The 15,639-nt window shown below is 43.4% G+C and overlaps 1 protein-coding gene across 1 annotated transcript in view; it reads right to left on the bottom strand.

Annotated features, from left to right (window-relative positions):
* CACNA1C (calcium voltage-gated channel subunit alpha1 C) overlaps positions 1-15,639 on the bottom strand; it is a 614,430-nt gene that overhangs the window by 113,078 nt on the left and 485,713 nt on the right. The window contains exons 11-13 of the mRNA XM_023535193.1: positions 13,378-13,404; positions 5,254-5,414; positions 3,349-3,574 (exon numbers count right to left, since the gene is read on the bottom strand). Of these exons, the coding sequence (XP_023390961.1) occupies positions 3,349-3,574; positions 5,254-5,414; positions 13,378-13,404 (414 nt within the window). The remainder of the gene's footprint in view (positions 1-3,348; positions 3,575-5,253; positions 5,415-13,377; positions 13,405-15,639) is intronic.

Raw genomic sequence — 15,639 nt, forward strand, 5'->3', positions numbered from 1 at the left:
TTTTTTGGCCTATTGGAGACAAGGTTCAGAGGGAGCATGGGACTCCCCAACACAGTTAGTCTTTCTGTTGTTTTCCAAAAGCCCCCAGAGGGTTTGGAGACTGGAAACAGGAAGATGATGGCCTTTGCCAAAGTGCTTCCAATTAGATAATGAATTTATTCTGTTTATAGAGTTTACAGAAATCTGAAAATAACACTAATCTTTCTTGTGGAGAGACTTTGGGAAGCTCTCTGATAAAGACAGATTTAAGGAAATAAATTCTTGGCAATAGTTTCAGATTAGAAATAGATAAATTATTGATTAAAAATAGAATGAATGTTAAATCTTTTCAAGATGCTATGACATTATCTAGGGACAAAATTCTTTCTTACAGGAATTTAAAATACAAACCAACAAAAACAAAACCCCAAACATATGAACTTTTGAAAATTATTTAAGAGGCACTACAAACTCCAAATTAAAAATAACTTTTACCAAGACCTCAGGAAGAGAAAGTAGAATAAGCAATTCTCTAACACCAAGAATCGGTATGCTAAAAATCCCTTAAGTCCCGTCATAGATGACAAGACAGTTTAGCTAACTCTGCAGTTCATCGTCATGAACTGCACTGAACTTGAAGCTGGGACCTGAAGTCAGTCAGACAGACTTGCCTTTTAATGCCAGCTTTGCCCCTGAGTACTTTGTGTGGCCTTGGCCAAGCAACTTAACTCTTTAAGCCATAGTTTTCTCATCTGCAAAATGGGAGTGATGATAATAGTAGTCTCTCCTCAACCTCTCTTATAGGTAATTGTGAGGATTAATGGAGCAAACACATGTGAGCATTAGAATCACACTATCTGGCATGTGAGCATTAGAATCACACTATCCGGCATATTAAGCATTGATGCATGTTAACAATGATTGTTATTATATTTCTACTACTTTTATTTAAACCAAGAATTTTCTGTAATGCCAAGATATTTAGGATATTCAAGAGAAGCTCTTTTTTTTTTTTGGTGGGTGGCAGGGGAGGGGGGCAGAGGGACGGGGTGGTTGCTCAGGAGTGTTAAACTTGTACATTTAAATTCTACAAATACTTTGAGTCTGTCTGATATTAAACCTTCCTCAGGGGTGCTCTCTTGTTCCCAATCCCCACAGCAGGACTTGACCCATAGTATGTACACAGTGGATAAACAAATAAAAGTAAGGGAGCGTGTATGTATAGACCACCATTAGCTCTTCTCTCCTTCTTCCTTCTCCTAATAAGAACAATTACAATTAGATTAATAACGTGTGCCCCAGCTGTTGAGTGCCTCCTGTGCCTGGCACTGAACTGAACACTTTAATAATAAATGCCTTACCCTAGACAACACCACAGGGACAAGTGTGTGCGGAGTGGTTGCTGAGCGTGCTGTGAAGAGAACAGTAGCACCTCAGGATGCTCTGTGAGCCCTGAGTCACTCCCTCAGTCATGCTCAGAGCACTCTGAGCAGGGTGGGGACAGTTACCTCGGATCCTTGACTGGAATACATCCACCCCACCCCCTTTATTTCCAGCACAATCCAACTGATGGTTTCAGGGTTCCTATTATCAGCCAAGCCCCCAAAGCAGAGATTCTTCAGGAGGATTGTACCTCTGGGGGGCACAGTTTGAACCCCTTCCCCTCCAGGTGTTTTTGATATGTCCATCTAAGTTTGGCCATGACCCACAGTGAGAAAGATATATTATACTGCAGCTCAGATATATATGTCAAAGATTTTTATGAAACGATGTGTACATTCATGTGAGGCCTTCTGATATTCCTATTTTACTTCATTCTTTCATTAAAACTGAGAATGTGGAGAAATTGGAACCTTTATATATCACCGGTGAGAATGTAAAATGGCCTAGTCTCTTTGGAAAAGTTTGATGTTTCTTCAAAATCTGAGATAAAGAGTTATCAAATGACCTGGAAATTTGAAATACTTACTGCTAAGCATATATCCAAGAGCATGAAATACACTCATACAAAAACTTGAACATCAGTGCTTCATAGCTGCATTATTCATACCAGCCAAAAGGTAGAAATAAACCAAATGTCTACCAGCAGATGAATGGATAAACAAAATGGGATATATTCTCATATAGTGGAATATTATTGAGCCATAGAAAGGAATGAAGTACTGATACATGATACAAACCGGGGGAAACTTGAAACCATTATGCCAGATGAAAGAAGCCAGACACAAAACACCATATATTGTATGATTTCATTTAGATCAATTGTCCAGAATAGGCAAATATATAGGGGCAGAAAGTAAATTAGTGGTTGCTACTGGGAGGGAAGGTTGGGAGAAATGAGAGTAGGTATGGGTTTCTTTTTGGGGTCATAAAAATGTTCTAAAACTAGATTGTGGTGATGGTTGTAAAACTGTGTGAATATACATAAAAATTGAATTGTACACTTGAAAAGCGTAAATTTATTAGTATATGAATTATATCTCAATAAAGCTGTTTTAAAATGATGGTTGTGATCCAATAAACTGATTTCATTATCCAAAATGGGTCACAACACAGTTGAAAATTATTGTCCTAGAGCATGTTTCCCACTCCCTGTCCCCTGGCCCTGTCTGTCCTCCACATGAGAATCACTGCTTGACCTGGAGAGGCAGGAAGACTACAGTCTTTGGATGGGCAGATGGACAGACAGATGGAGAGGGGGTGAACGTGTGGAAGGAGGGATGAAAGCCATCTGTGTCACAGCATCCATTACCCTTCTTCAGTTAAGGCAACTTTACTGCATTTGCGGCAGCACACACCCAGGTAAAGACCGTATTTCTCAGTCTCTCTCACAGCTGAGGTGGCCACGAGAACAGAGCTTCTGGTGAGAGTTCTGGGAGAGATCTGGAAGGGGCTGACTCAGCGGTATGGGTGTCCCCTTTACCCTCAGCCCTTTCTCTTCCTGCCTCAAATTTGAACGTGATGGCTCAATCTCCAGGAGCCACCTTGTGACTTTGGGGTGGAAGGCATGCCTAAGGCTAGCAAAGCAAAGAACAGAAGGAGAATAGGTCCCCAACGCCTTCTTTTAGCCACCAGGGATGTCTACGTCTAGACGTCCTTTATACAATTGAATAAATCCCTAATTTGCTTACCCTACTGAGCTGTTTCTGGTATTAGCAGCCAAAGGAATTTCTAAATGATATGCCATCTAAATGAATTAGCAGCCAAAGGAATTTATAAATGATATGCCATCTAAAAGCTCCCCTCTGTTGTATATGAGCCAAGGAGAGACCAATCTAGAAATAGCAGCTACTCTCCCACCCATGGCTTTCAGCCTCCTTAACCTTCTGGAAGAACTTCTCCCCAAGACCCGTGTCTGAAGAGAAATACCTTGTGATTTTAAATATCCTCAGTAGTCGGACGCATCTGAGCACGGAGATGCCCAGGGGAGACATGACCTTGGTCTCCACCAGGATGGTCTCCAGGATGCCCCCGCACACCACGAAGCAGTCAAAGCGGTTGAACAGGGACACGAAGTAGGCCTGCAAGCCCAGGCTGTACACCTTCAGCAGCATCTCTGCCGTGAAAAGGGCCAGTAGTGCCTTGTTGGCTGTGTCTGGCAGGTTCAGGAGTCGGGGAGGGATCCAAATGCATGCAAGATGAGGAAGAAGTGGGAGGAGGAGAAAGAAAACACAGTAATTTTCACCACTGGAAAGAAGGTCAAATGTTTTCCCTTCCCAGCCAGCACACCTCTCCCATCCACTGCCACCAGAACAGAACAATTAGGGTGCAATTTACGGGAAAGGGGCATCTAGTTACAATCACAATAAATATTTTCAGAGAACTATAGCACCCCTCCCATCCTTATCTGTGGGGGGTATGTTCCAGGATCCCCAGTGCTACTATCCCCTGAAACCTTGGATAGTACCAAACCCTGTATATATTAGGTCTTTTCCTATAAATCTGTACTTATGATAAAGTTTAACTTATAAATTAGGCACGGTAAGAGATTAAGAACAATAATTATAACATATAACAATTATAACAATATGCATGAATGTTGTCTCTCTCTCTCAAACTAACTTATTGTACTGTACTTACCTGTTCACTTAAAAGCATGTTACAGCTTCTCTTTGGCACATCCAAATTGCCAGCATCACTACTCTTGTGCCTTGGGGCCACTGATAAGTAAAATCAGGGTTGTTTGAACACAAGCACTGTGATACTGTGACAACTGACCTGATAATCAAGACGGTTACTAAGTAACTAATGGGAGGGGGGATGTCTACAGCGTGGAGACACTGGACAAAGGGATGGTGCACATCTCAAGCAGGATGGGGTGGAATGATGTGAGATGTCACCACACTATTCAGAACGGTGTGAAATTTTAAAACGTATGAATTGTTTATTTCTGGAATTTTCCATTTAATATTTTGACCATAGTCGACTACAGGTAACTGAAACCTTGGAAAGCAAAACTGCCAACAGGGGGACTACTGTTTCTACCAGCATCAAAGGCTTTGCGTGCCTTATTTTCTTTACTCCTCAAGCAGCTCTGAGATAGATAGGTGTTACTGTCATTGTGTCCATTTTTTCAAAGACAAGAAGCGAGGTTCAGAGAGATGAGTAATCTTCCCAAACTGATCAGCCAGGAGGTGAAGCCAAGCCATCAGAGTCTGCCCTCTGCATGGGGAGACTGACCATGCCCAGAGTTCTGAAATGCAGCCCCTGTGCCTGCCTGACTCCTTGGGAGTGGTGCTGAGGAGCTGGCTAGTGAGGTCCTCTCCTAGGGGTTCATGCAGGGACATGGGCATTAACTATCCATCGAGGACAGCTCCCTGTGCTCAGGCCACTCTGTCATCTCTTGTGCCTTTTTGCTCACCTCATCCTCAACTGTTCTGGCAAGTGCACCTTGACTTACTTCCAGACATACCTGGAGGCAAGAGTAAAGCCCGCGTACTGAAAATCCAATCTGGGGAGTTGGCAGCCAAGGGTCTGAGATAGCCAAACAAGCTTTAGCATGTGTCCTTGTCACTTGGACCCAACAGTGACCACCTGGGCAGCAGATGATGTGGACCCAGCCAGGTGAGCCACGTCTGTTTATAACGAGGTTGTGCATTTTATTGTGAGGCTTGCAAGCTTCTAGGCCCTTGGTGTCCCCAGCATGGCACCTGCTAAGAGCCGTGGCCACTGGCTGCTTTCCCATCCACCTTCTACCTGTGGCTGTTCCCTCCTTGGAATTCAGGGCTGAGGTGGCTAGAGTAAACCAGGATAGTAGTAGGGGCTGCCTCTCACCTTGGACTTCTGTGAGCCAGTGAGGCTGGTTGTAATGCTCCGAGGCGATGGTGAGCGTGTTGAGGAACACCAGGAAAATCACGAGCCAATAGAAAACATTGGACTTGACTGCGGCGCGACACTTTCTTCTGCAGAACCGATTCCACCGGCGCCAGTAGCGGCTGGAAAAGGGCAGGCAAGGAGAGAAGGATGGGAGGGAGGTGGCTGTGAAATTCAAATTTCTTGTAATCCGAAAGGTAGCACTGTGGCTTCCTTTCATCTCGACTGACTTGGCCTCACTAGAGCAGTGCAACCTGGTGGTGAGGAGATAAGCTTTCCATTAAGTTGACTAGGTGCTACCACTTAGCTGTGTGGCCTTGGGCATGTCCCTGCTTTGGTCCTCTCATCTGTGAAACAGGGAATAGGGCCAGCCACATGGGGTTGTTGTGGGCCTTGATGCAATACCATATAATGTGTCTAGCATAAAGCTGAAGGTGCTCGAAAAATAGGAAATACTTTTTATTTTATAATAATGGCATTATTAGAAATAGTACTGAAAGTATTAAGAGTACTATTAGTAGTGATGGAAGTATTAGGACTAATAATGTTTACCATTAACGAAACTTCATGTGTGCTTTCTACCCTATTAGGCACGTCTCATGCCTTCTCCCTAATTCTTTAAATAACTCTGCAAAGCAAGCATTATCCTGACTTTGAGGAGGAGAAAATTAAGGGTCATAGAGGTTAAGTCCATTGACCAATACTGCACAGCGGCAGATCCAGCCTTGGTTTTCTCCCAGCCCTGTCTCTTGCTCTTACTCTGTGCTGCCTCATCCGTAGAGCGTAAGGGCTGAATCTGGATCAGAGGTTCTTTGCTTTTTGGGGGGTTATAGAATCTTTTGAGAATCTGATGAATGTTTAGATCCTCTGTGCAGAAAAACGCAGGCACCCACATATACTCACACCTCTACATACAAGTTCAGGCAGCACATGTTCCCCTTGAAGCTCAGCTATGGTCCATATAATGGTCCCATGGTCTCTTGGTTAGGGACTTTTGTCAGTGATTCTCAAACCTGGCTGCATACAGAATTACATGGGAAAGCTTAAACACATAACCAAAAAACCCCACTAATACTCACGTCCTAAATGCAAACCAATTAAATCCAATTTTCTAGGGGCTGGGTATTTTTTAAATACCCCAAAACACTATGGGTAGCTTTTGAAGTTCCCAGGTGGTTCTAATATGTAACCATGGCTGAGGCCCATTAAGTTACATGATCTCAAGGAAATAGCTACATTTTATAATTCTATGGTAGAGGGGTTTAAAGCTTATACCTAATTTCATCCTCATGATACAGACAAAATATATAGCTATATTTAGTAACTGTTGACCAAACATTTAATAAATGCCTACACTGTTCAAAGGAGAGTCAGAAAGGGATGCCAGAGAGTTGCCTGGGAAGGCGATGCAGACTAAGGACTTTGAGAGGGAGAATGACAATCAGTCTGTCAATTTCTAGATCAGGAATAGTATGAAGAATGCTCTTTCAGCCTTATGGGTTTGAGATGTTGAAGGACACTGAGTTGACATCAATTTTGGAGGCAGAATCAATAGGCCTTTGAGCCTCACTAGGTGTGCGGTTAAGAGAAGGGTACCGAAGGGACAGCCCAAATTTCTAGCCAGGCTGAGCTGGTAGAGTGGCACCTCTAACCAGTATAGGGACAGACAAGGAGCAGCAGTGACTGGGGCAGGGAGGTCGCTCTGAGGAGAAAGGTGGGGTGCTCAGCTCAGGAAATGCATTTGAGGTACTGGCAGGTCATGTATATAGAGAGACCCATCAGGCAGTTGAAGACAGGGGGAGAAATAAAGAAGGGTTGGGTAATAACGAGGTGGGTAAAAACGAAGCAGAATCTTGGAGCAACTGTCCATGCACATCTGTATTTGTATTTGTATCCTAGGTTTCCAGGGGGGTGGACCTCTGCTGTTATGAATCCCCTCACCCACTCCAAACTGCCTTTTGGAATAGCTTGACTTCATTTATATTTCTACTCTGTCATTTTTCTACCTACTGTCTGTGGAAAATCCTGTTATCAAAACTTTGTTAAAATCTATAATGAGATTAGAAAAGTGAGGAGGACATCTATGAAGGGTATGGTTTCCTCAGAACTGAAAGGAGAGTTTAGTTTTGGGCTTACAGAACAGGGAGGGAGGAAAGGATTAATAGGGTAGTGTTCTGATCTGACCCCTACATCACTGTGGGTGCTGGAATGCCCTCTCCAGGGAGTGCCAAACCTTTGTAGGGGACACTTGTATGTTACTTGAGAGAATTCACTACACAGAGAATAAACGCCTCGGGGTCATAAAATTTTGGTTTCCAAATACAGTTAGCGAGGCTTGCATCCTCCAGACACACAGGGTAAGAGTGAGCATAGGGGAGGGTGAAAGGAGGGGCAACGGAAGGGGACAACAGGTCCCAGGTGGTTCTTAGTGAGCACGGCCTCTGGAGGTGGCCAGACTGGTACTGAGGAGTCTTATCTGGCTTTGGTGGGACTCTGCTTTTTCCTCGTTATTGTGTTTATTAATATTATAGAGAAATTGGGTAAACAATTTTTCTTCCTGAAAAATGAATTTTCAGGAAAAACTCACATCTGATCTTAAATAGCTTACATTGTAGTTTCAAAGAATATGTTGTAAGTAGATACAATCTCATGTCACAGAAACCACCGATTTGTTATACATTTGTTAATCGGAGTCCAAGGGAATCAAGTTTGCTTTCCTTTACAGTGTGCAAGAGTTGACTTGGAGTCAGTTTAATGCCGAGAACTTAATTAAGCTACTCTTTCCCCAAGTTTGGGGGTAGTGGCTGTAGGGTGCTACATGGTCAGGCTGGTACCATGGATCTGGAATTGCTCTGCTTGAGCTCCTGAAGGAGTGGCTGTCTTGGACAGGCTAGCATCTGCTAAGTTGTGCTGTTCCTGTGCATAGCCATTCAGGAGAGTCACAGGGATTTGGGCTGGGGTGGAGGGTGGGGGTAATTACTACTCAGAGAAAGTATATTTAAAGATAATTATACACCACCCACTTTTCAAAATATAGCTTTGCTTGACAACTGGTTTCCTGGCAACGCTTCCTACTATATAATAAATGTAATGGTTTATTAGAATGTGTAAATTTATTTGTGTTTACATATTCATGGAGGATATAGAAATTAAATGATAAAATAGGGAGGAGAAATGTGCCTGCTATTCATGTTCCCTTCACACTAGCTGGAAAAGTCATTTACTCTAGAAATAGAACTTCCCATATGTAGATATAGGAGAAAAGGATGGATATGAATGTGTCTAATCTACTTCTTCAAACTTCTATATCGTTGTGCTCCCACACTCACCCCTGCATCCTCCTTACCTCTTCTCAATACTGGGCTCTGCTCTTGCCTTTCCACTTACATGGACTGTCCTTACATGGATAACTCTCAGAACCTCCCTCTTCTATGTCCCGTTCATCTTAGCTTCTCCATGGTGAACTCTTCCAGTCTTCCCAAACTCAGAACTCCTGTCACACTTATTGTCTGCATTACTCATTTTAGTTACACATTCAAGAAATATTTACTAAATGCCTACCATGAACCAGGTATTAGATATTCAGCAGTTAATATGACAGATGCAGTCTTTGCATAAAACTCACACGGGTTATACAGACCACTAAGCAAGCAATCAAAGGGTGCTTCATGCCAAGGTGGGCTTAGCAGAGGTGCTGTGGACACATCACAGGGGATCCTAGCCACTCATGAAGGAGCCAGCAAAATTTCTCCAGAGGAAATGACTTCCCATTTGCCTGTATTGTCAGTTATCTTTTACCGTATGGTTCTTGCCTCTCCAATGAGATCACAAGGTCCTTGAGGGAACAGAACTGTGTCTCGCACTTCGTTACAGACTCCCAGTATATAGCGCAGTCCATCTCACATGGCAAAGAGATTTGCTGAAAGGTTGGTAGAGCGGGGATAAACTCTATGCAGATTTACTAACTACATTTTGAAAACAAGGCTTGAGAGCCCTAGGCCTCTTGACCCAGGGATGAGGGTGGGTGTGAGGAGAGCACAGTGTTCCTGGAAGAGTTTGCTTGCCATAGTTTTGACAGGCATCTAGCACAGCAGACATCAAAATGGTGAAGACTTCAGGCTCTTTCTAGTGACTATGGTAAGTTTCTGTCTTTAACTGAACTGAGAACAAGCAACACAGAAAATCATTCAATTTAATTATTTTATACATAAGTAACTTTAAAACGGGCTATTGATGATTGGGGCAATTTGGGGTATGTGCTTTGTTGGTTATGGAATGGCAGAAGTACAGGGAACATTGGAGGCACATTTCACTGAATATGGGGTAAATAGTCCTATGAAATTTAAGAACTCTGTGGGGTTCACTTCAGAATTCTGTAAAGTCAATATCTGGAGTCTTCAACAGGTTATCTGATTAATCCCTTCAAGTTGCATAAGGCTTTCTGAATCATTTGTTCCATAACTGTTTAAATCCTATACTGAACAGTGAGCCCCAAATGACGCAAAATTCCTTATTGTAACTAATTCCTCAAAGCGAAGACCTGACTTATCAAGGGAATACCCTAATATTGCCTTAATATTATGAGTCATTAATTTGCCAAATTTCCTCCAAAAGCTCTGTTCTAAAATTTCTTTAAATAAACCATAACTTTGTATCATTGTTTTGCAAATAGAATATGTCAGTTTGAAGCTCAAATTCTATTATTCGTCACTGTTAAACTGAGAAAATGATCAAGAATACTTTGATTTTTTTTTAAACTCAAAATTTAGATTCTTTTTTTTTGGAGTGAAACAGGCTCTTTACTGTTTACAAGGTTATTTTTGAGTTGCAAAAATTCTCTCTCCATTTTTTTCCCTGTATCATCTTGCTTTTCTCCTGTATTCTCTTGTTCAAGCTTGGCTGCCACAATCAGACAACAGAAAGTGTGAGAACACATTTTTCTTGCATCTGCAGTGGAAACCTTAGCAGCAGACTCATTGGCCACCACTTAATATATGCTTAGACCCTTCATGGCCACACTGTCTGGTGCAGTAGCCACTAGCTGCTTTGGCTTTGAGCACCTGAAATGTGGCCAGTCCAAATGAGACATGTAGTAAGTATAAGATACACACTGGATTTCAAAGACTTAGTATAAAAAATTAAATGTAAAATATCTCATTAATAATTTTTATATCAGTTATAAGTTGAAATGATAATGATTTAGATATACTGGGTTAATAAATTATATTAAGATTAATTTCACCTATTTATTTTTAATTTTTAATGTGGCCATTCGAAAATTTAAAAAGTGCACCTGTGACTTGCATTATATTTCTTTTCAATAGCATTGCTGTAGAGCTATCCACCCCATGCCCATGAAACAACAGCTAAGCAGAAACAGGATTAAGTGTTCCTGGGCAGAACCTTATTGCTAGGATGGCACAGTGGTTAGCAGCATGGGTTCTGAGTGTGGGTTCTGACTTGGCTACAGTTGAGCCATGTAGCCCTGGGTCTCTCTCAGCCTCAGTAGCCTCATCTGAAAATGGGTTTAATGATAGTGCCAACCTACTAGTGATAAGCCTATTGTAACTAATTCCTTAAAGTGGAATACAAAGTCTTCTTTGGGAATACAAAGTCTTCTCTCTGTATTTTTCTCTGCATATCTTGAATAGTAGCTGCAGAGGAAGAAACTCTTCCCAGAGGTCAAATGGCTGGTATATAGGTTAAGTATACACAGGATGAGCCAAGCATCGAAGCTGAGCAGTCAGAAGTTTAGGGGACCACTATTCCTTTTTTCTTCTTCAAAAGCACAGGTTACATCAGAGATCACTGGATAAAAAAATGTTTCCAGAGTCTCCTGGGTAATCTCTCACTAGACAGAATCTATACAAATCTGTAATTTCTCTTCTATCGTCCAGATCACATTGACTCATTCATTCAATCATTCATTTGTTCATTTATTGTTCACTCATTTGCATGTAATTAGAATGATATTTTGGAAATATTTTTGAATATATTTTTATATCCCTTTACTCTTATTGTATGGGGGCTTTGGGACTGTCAAATGCTTTCTTAGCTTTGCTGTCAAATTAGATATTTTGTTTGAGTATGTGTCAAGCCTATTGCCTTACTGAGGCAAGACCATTCATTCATTCATTCATTTGCTCAGCAAATATTTATTCAGTCCCTATTGTACCAGCCACTTCTCCAGATGCTGAGGATAAAGCAGCCAAATCTAAGCATTATTGCAAGAGAAAGGATTTTTACATATCTAGAGATCTCTTTCACTTAATAAGAGTGAGGCCTGGTAAACTTGGATCTAGATTTTTTTTTTTTTTTAATGTAAAGGAGGTCTTGGCTTGAGAGAAAGAGGAAGGGGAGAAAAGCCTTTCAGTTCCTGTGGAATATGGGGGAAAGAAGGTGTCAGAAGCAGAAGAGGAAGTCAGACACCAGAGTCCTGCATGTCCAGCCTCCAGAGCTTAGAGAGGGTTGCTTTAGAAACACTCGGATAGTCCTGGGGAGGCTCAGGGACATTGGAGCTAGTCAGCAGCCTCTTCTGGGTATAGAATAGGGGGTCTGCAGGTCCCTGGGAGAATGTCAGCCTTTGGCTTAGAACTCTATCCAGACTGGTGCAGAGTCAGCGGTGGGAGGCAAGCAGGTAGGTAGGTAGGTGAGCCTGCTTAGTGCTCTGGGTTCCCCATAGCTCGTTCATGGAGGGAGTGTGAGCAACAGAGCTTGAGGGTCAGAGAACAGAAGGGGAGATTTCAAGATCAGATACAAAGGTGGGGGGCCCATGGATTCCAGTGGTGTATGCCCAAATCAGATGGACCTACTGCACCTCAGCAGGAAGAAGTTCAGAGAGCAGCTCAGACTGGCTGAGATAATCAGAGGACTCAGGAGTGGTCCAGGACCAGTCCTTACCAAGCCCTGTTCACATCCTGGGATTTAGAAGTCCCCTGCCCCCACGCATCCAGATTCTAGGCTGAGGAGGAGCTGGGGAAGAGGAAATATGAGAGACTGAACATTTTACCTTAAGGGACTATTTAAAATATAGCACTGGGCTACATTTACCCAGCTAGATTAAAATTTAGAGTTATTTATGCTCCTGCTACCCAGTAGGTGAGGCTAGGAAAGCAATATTAGATCAATTATGAAACACGAAACACCAATTTTGGGCATGTACAAGCTTTGTGGGAGTAAATTCACACCCCTACTCCAAATACCCATCCATTCGCCTATTCAGCACACATGTACGAATAGCCGACCATTGGACAGGCACTTAGCTAGACTCTCTGGAAGCAATACCTCTGAGGCATGTAGAGCCTATTAGAGGAAACAGGACTGTGAGCCAGTAATTGATGTGTAGTATGGTAAGTGCTGTGATAGAAGTATGAGCAAAGCACTATGGAATGGAGAGAGTTGAGTAACTTTCCCTGGGGAATTTACAGAAGATATCAATGGGGTAACACTGGAGGTTCTTAACAAAAGTCTGAGTTCTCCAGTTGAAGTCATGGGGACACAGTGATTCAGGTAGAAGGAAGCCTTCGTGCAAAGGCCTTGATGCACAAGAGGACAGGGAACATTCTGGTAAGTACAAAAACATTCAAAATGTGATTGGAACAAAGGGCATGTGCAGGGGAGTGTGGGAGGTGAGCCTGGAAAGGCAGAAGGGGTCTGAAGACCATAGGTCTTGTGGAAGGTTCTGTAGCAGAGCCGTATCATAATCCTGTGTGCTTTCTGTAATCCTTAAAGTTCATACTTTACTGTGTCCCATGATTAGGAAGTAATGAGGAATAGTAGCAAGTGTCCGCATTATATTTATCTTAACTGGTCTTCATCTTTTAAGAGAGGGAGACACACTATCACAATCTCCTCAGGATGCTGCTGCCAAAAAGACTGATGGACAGAGATAATTCAACAAATATCAATCCCTGGATTATCTACTTATCTGATCCAAAAGCCTCTAAGAGAGCAGCACAGGGCAGAACTCTGACCAACCCTCACTCTACCACCCACCTGGAAGGTGTTACCTTGGGCTCCCCAGAAGGGTGACTGTGATAGAGCTGGTGGACAGAAGGAAAAAAAAGCAGCATGTATCTCACTCACCTGAACTTCGACTTGGAGATCCGGTGGCTGAAAGAGAAAAAGGAGACATTAAGAAATGACACACACATTTTCTTCCATTTCAAAGATGTTCAGCAACGCCAGCGAAGTTTGATTTCCCAGGTTGATCTATATGGGCCCTGGACGGATGTGTAGAGTGACTTAGAGCAACTCTGGAGAGAGAGAATGCTATTTGTCAGCATTCCCTGGTGTGGTTTTGTGTTTGAATGTGGAGACTGAGGGCTGGCCCAGCTGACAAATCTGCAGATCTAGTATCTTCTAAGTGGAGAGGGAGAGTGTCGTGTTCTCAGATGATCAGCCTCTACCCAGCAGATTCCATGAGGTCTGGTGAGGCAGCATGTTAGGAATGCTTCACCTTGAGAAGAGCCATAGAGGGCAGGAAGGCCTCCTGCAGGTGGAGGATCCCACCAGCCAGAAGCCACAGGCAGGAACAGGTCGGTGTAGACCGCACTGCTGTCTAACAGGAGCCTGGCCAATGGTTGGTATGAAGTGAGGATGAGCAAAAGGAACCAGCTGGAAACTGAGAGGCCACAGCAGTCCTGACCCAAGAACAGCAAACTGAACAGAAAGAAACAGCCATGGATCCTGAGGAGAAACCCAGGATGCTGACAGTCATGTGCAACCCTAAAGACCTGGGTGACTTTTGGGCATGAGCGCAGGGCAAGTGTGCTGGTGGCTGACTCGAAGGGTCACTGTCAGAGGGCAGGGGTCCACTGAAAGGCAGAAACTTTGAGGAGGCTCTGAGACAACCTAGTTCTTACAGGAGAGTCCAGGGGAGGCTGGATGGAGGCAGGCTGGGAGAAGAGGAAGGGATGCCGGGAAGAAGAGAGGAAGAGAGGGAGATAGACGGAAGGAGACAGAGAGAGGGACTGAAAGGGAGAGAGACAGTGCAAGCACTTGAGACAAACGGTGAAGGCGATATGTCAGAAAGGCTTCGTTTTTGAGGGAGTAATTGCAGGTGGAGCAACCAGGCTCAGATGGACACGTAGAAAGATGCAGAGTGCGAGTAAGAGATGAAAAAAGGGGTGGTAACAGCAGCAGAGAGACAAAGAGAAATGCAGAGAAAACAGGAGCAGGGAGTTGGGAGGTGACTGCTGTAAGCCTGTGTTGTCCCAGCTCAGCACAAAGCGAGCTCTGTCACACAAGCAGGAAAACAACCCCTCTCATTATTTTTTATTAAAAAAAATTAAACCAGAAGATGTGACAGGTGGCAAAGCCATTGAGCATGAGATAATTATATCTCTGGGGCACTGAGAATCTGAGCCAAGTGCCTTTACTGTTCTGAACCGTTAGCTAATAACCTTTTCCCGCCTCCAAAGACTGCCTGCTAGGGCTGGAGGGTTTTAATCACATGTTAACAAAGCGTAGAGGAGGGGGACCGGGAGCCAAGGGCAGCATTTTTATTTAGAGCCACAGTTTAATGGGGGAAACAAATGTTTTCCAGGTGCTAATTGGGTGATGGGGAATCCGGGGTGCCCTGTTCTCTGGCAGGGCCATGCTGAGCCTGGCACCTTCAGGGGCTTCCCTAGGCTTGCTTTTGGGCAGTTGAGACTCCTTGCTGTAAACATAAGCCAGTGTGGATGACCATGATCTTTAGCCCTGTGACCCTGTCTATAGAGCCTGGGCTGGCCCCAGGCATCCTCTCAGAAATGTCTCAGTGACCCTCTCTGGGGTACCCTTCAGTGCAGACCACAGGCCCTTCCCTGTAAGGCTCTGTCTCTCAGTTCAAATGAGTCATAAGAGTGGATTCTTAAAAACTCCCACATGGGAAAACCTAAATCTGAATGCTCATATCTCCCATGGAAATGACTCTGGGATGTGGGCACAGGGGAGGAGCAGGGCTAAGGGTGACTGTTTGAAATGAGGACCATGCCTGAATTTAAGTCTTTCCTTGGCATTCGGGCACATTCCAAAGAGGAGGAAATGAGCAGGACTTTCTATTCCACTTAGTTACAAGTCCTGATGTATAATCCCGGACACCACTCTTGAAGACTAATTTTCATTGTTGTTGTTTTTCTCAGGGGATTGCAAGCATCATTTCAGGCTTTCTGGGTCTGAAACATTAGTCCCTTTTTAAGCACCATATTACTTAAACACTCCTACTTGATAAGGGGGAGGGTATTGCTCAAGCGGCATGTGTCTGGAGACAAAGGAAAACTACAGTCCTTAGAGAATTGAGGTTAGAACTCTTACGAAGCTTAAAGACCTTGATTCCTCCATTTGCCCTATATAAGAGGGAATCAA

Source organism: Pteropus vampyrus, unplaced genomic scaffold, assembly GCF_000151845.1.
Source record: "Pteropus vampyrus isolate Shadow unplaced genomic scaffold, Pvam_2.0 Scaffold137, whole genome shotgun sequence".
Classification (NCBI taxonomy): domain Eukaryota; kingdom Metazoa; phylum Chordata; class Mammalia; order Chiroptera; family Pteropodidae; genus Pteropus; species Pteropus vampyrus.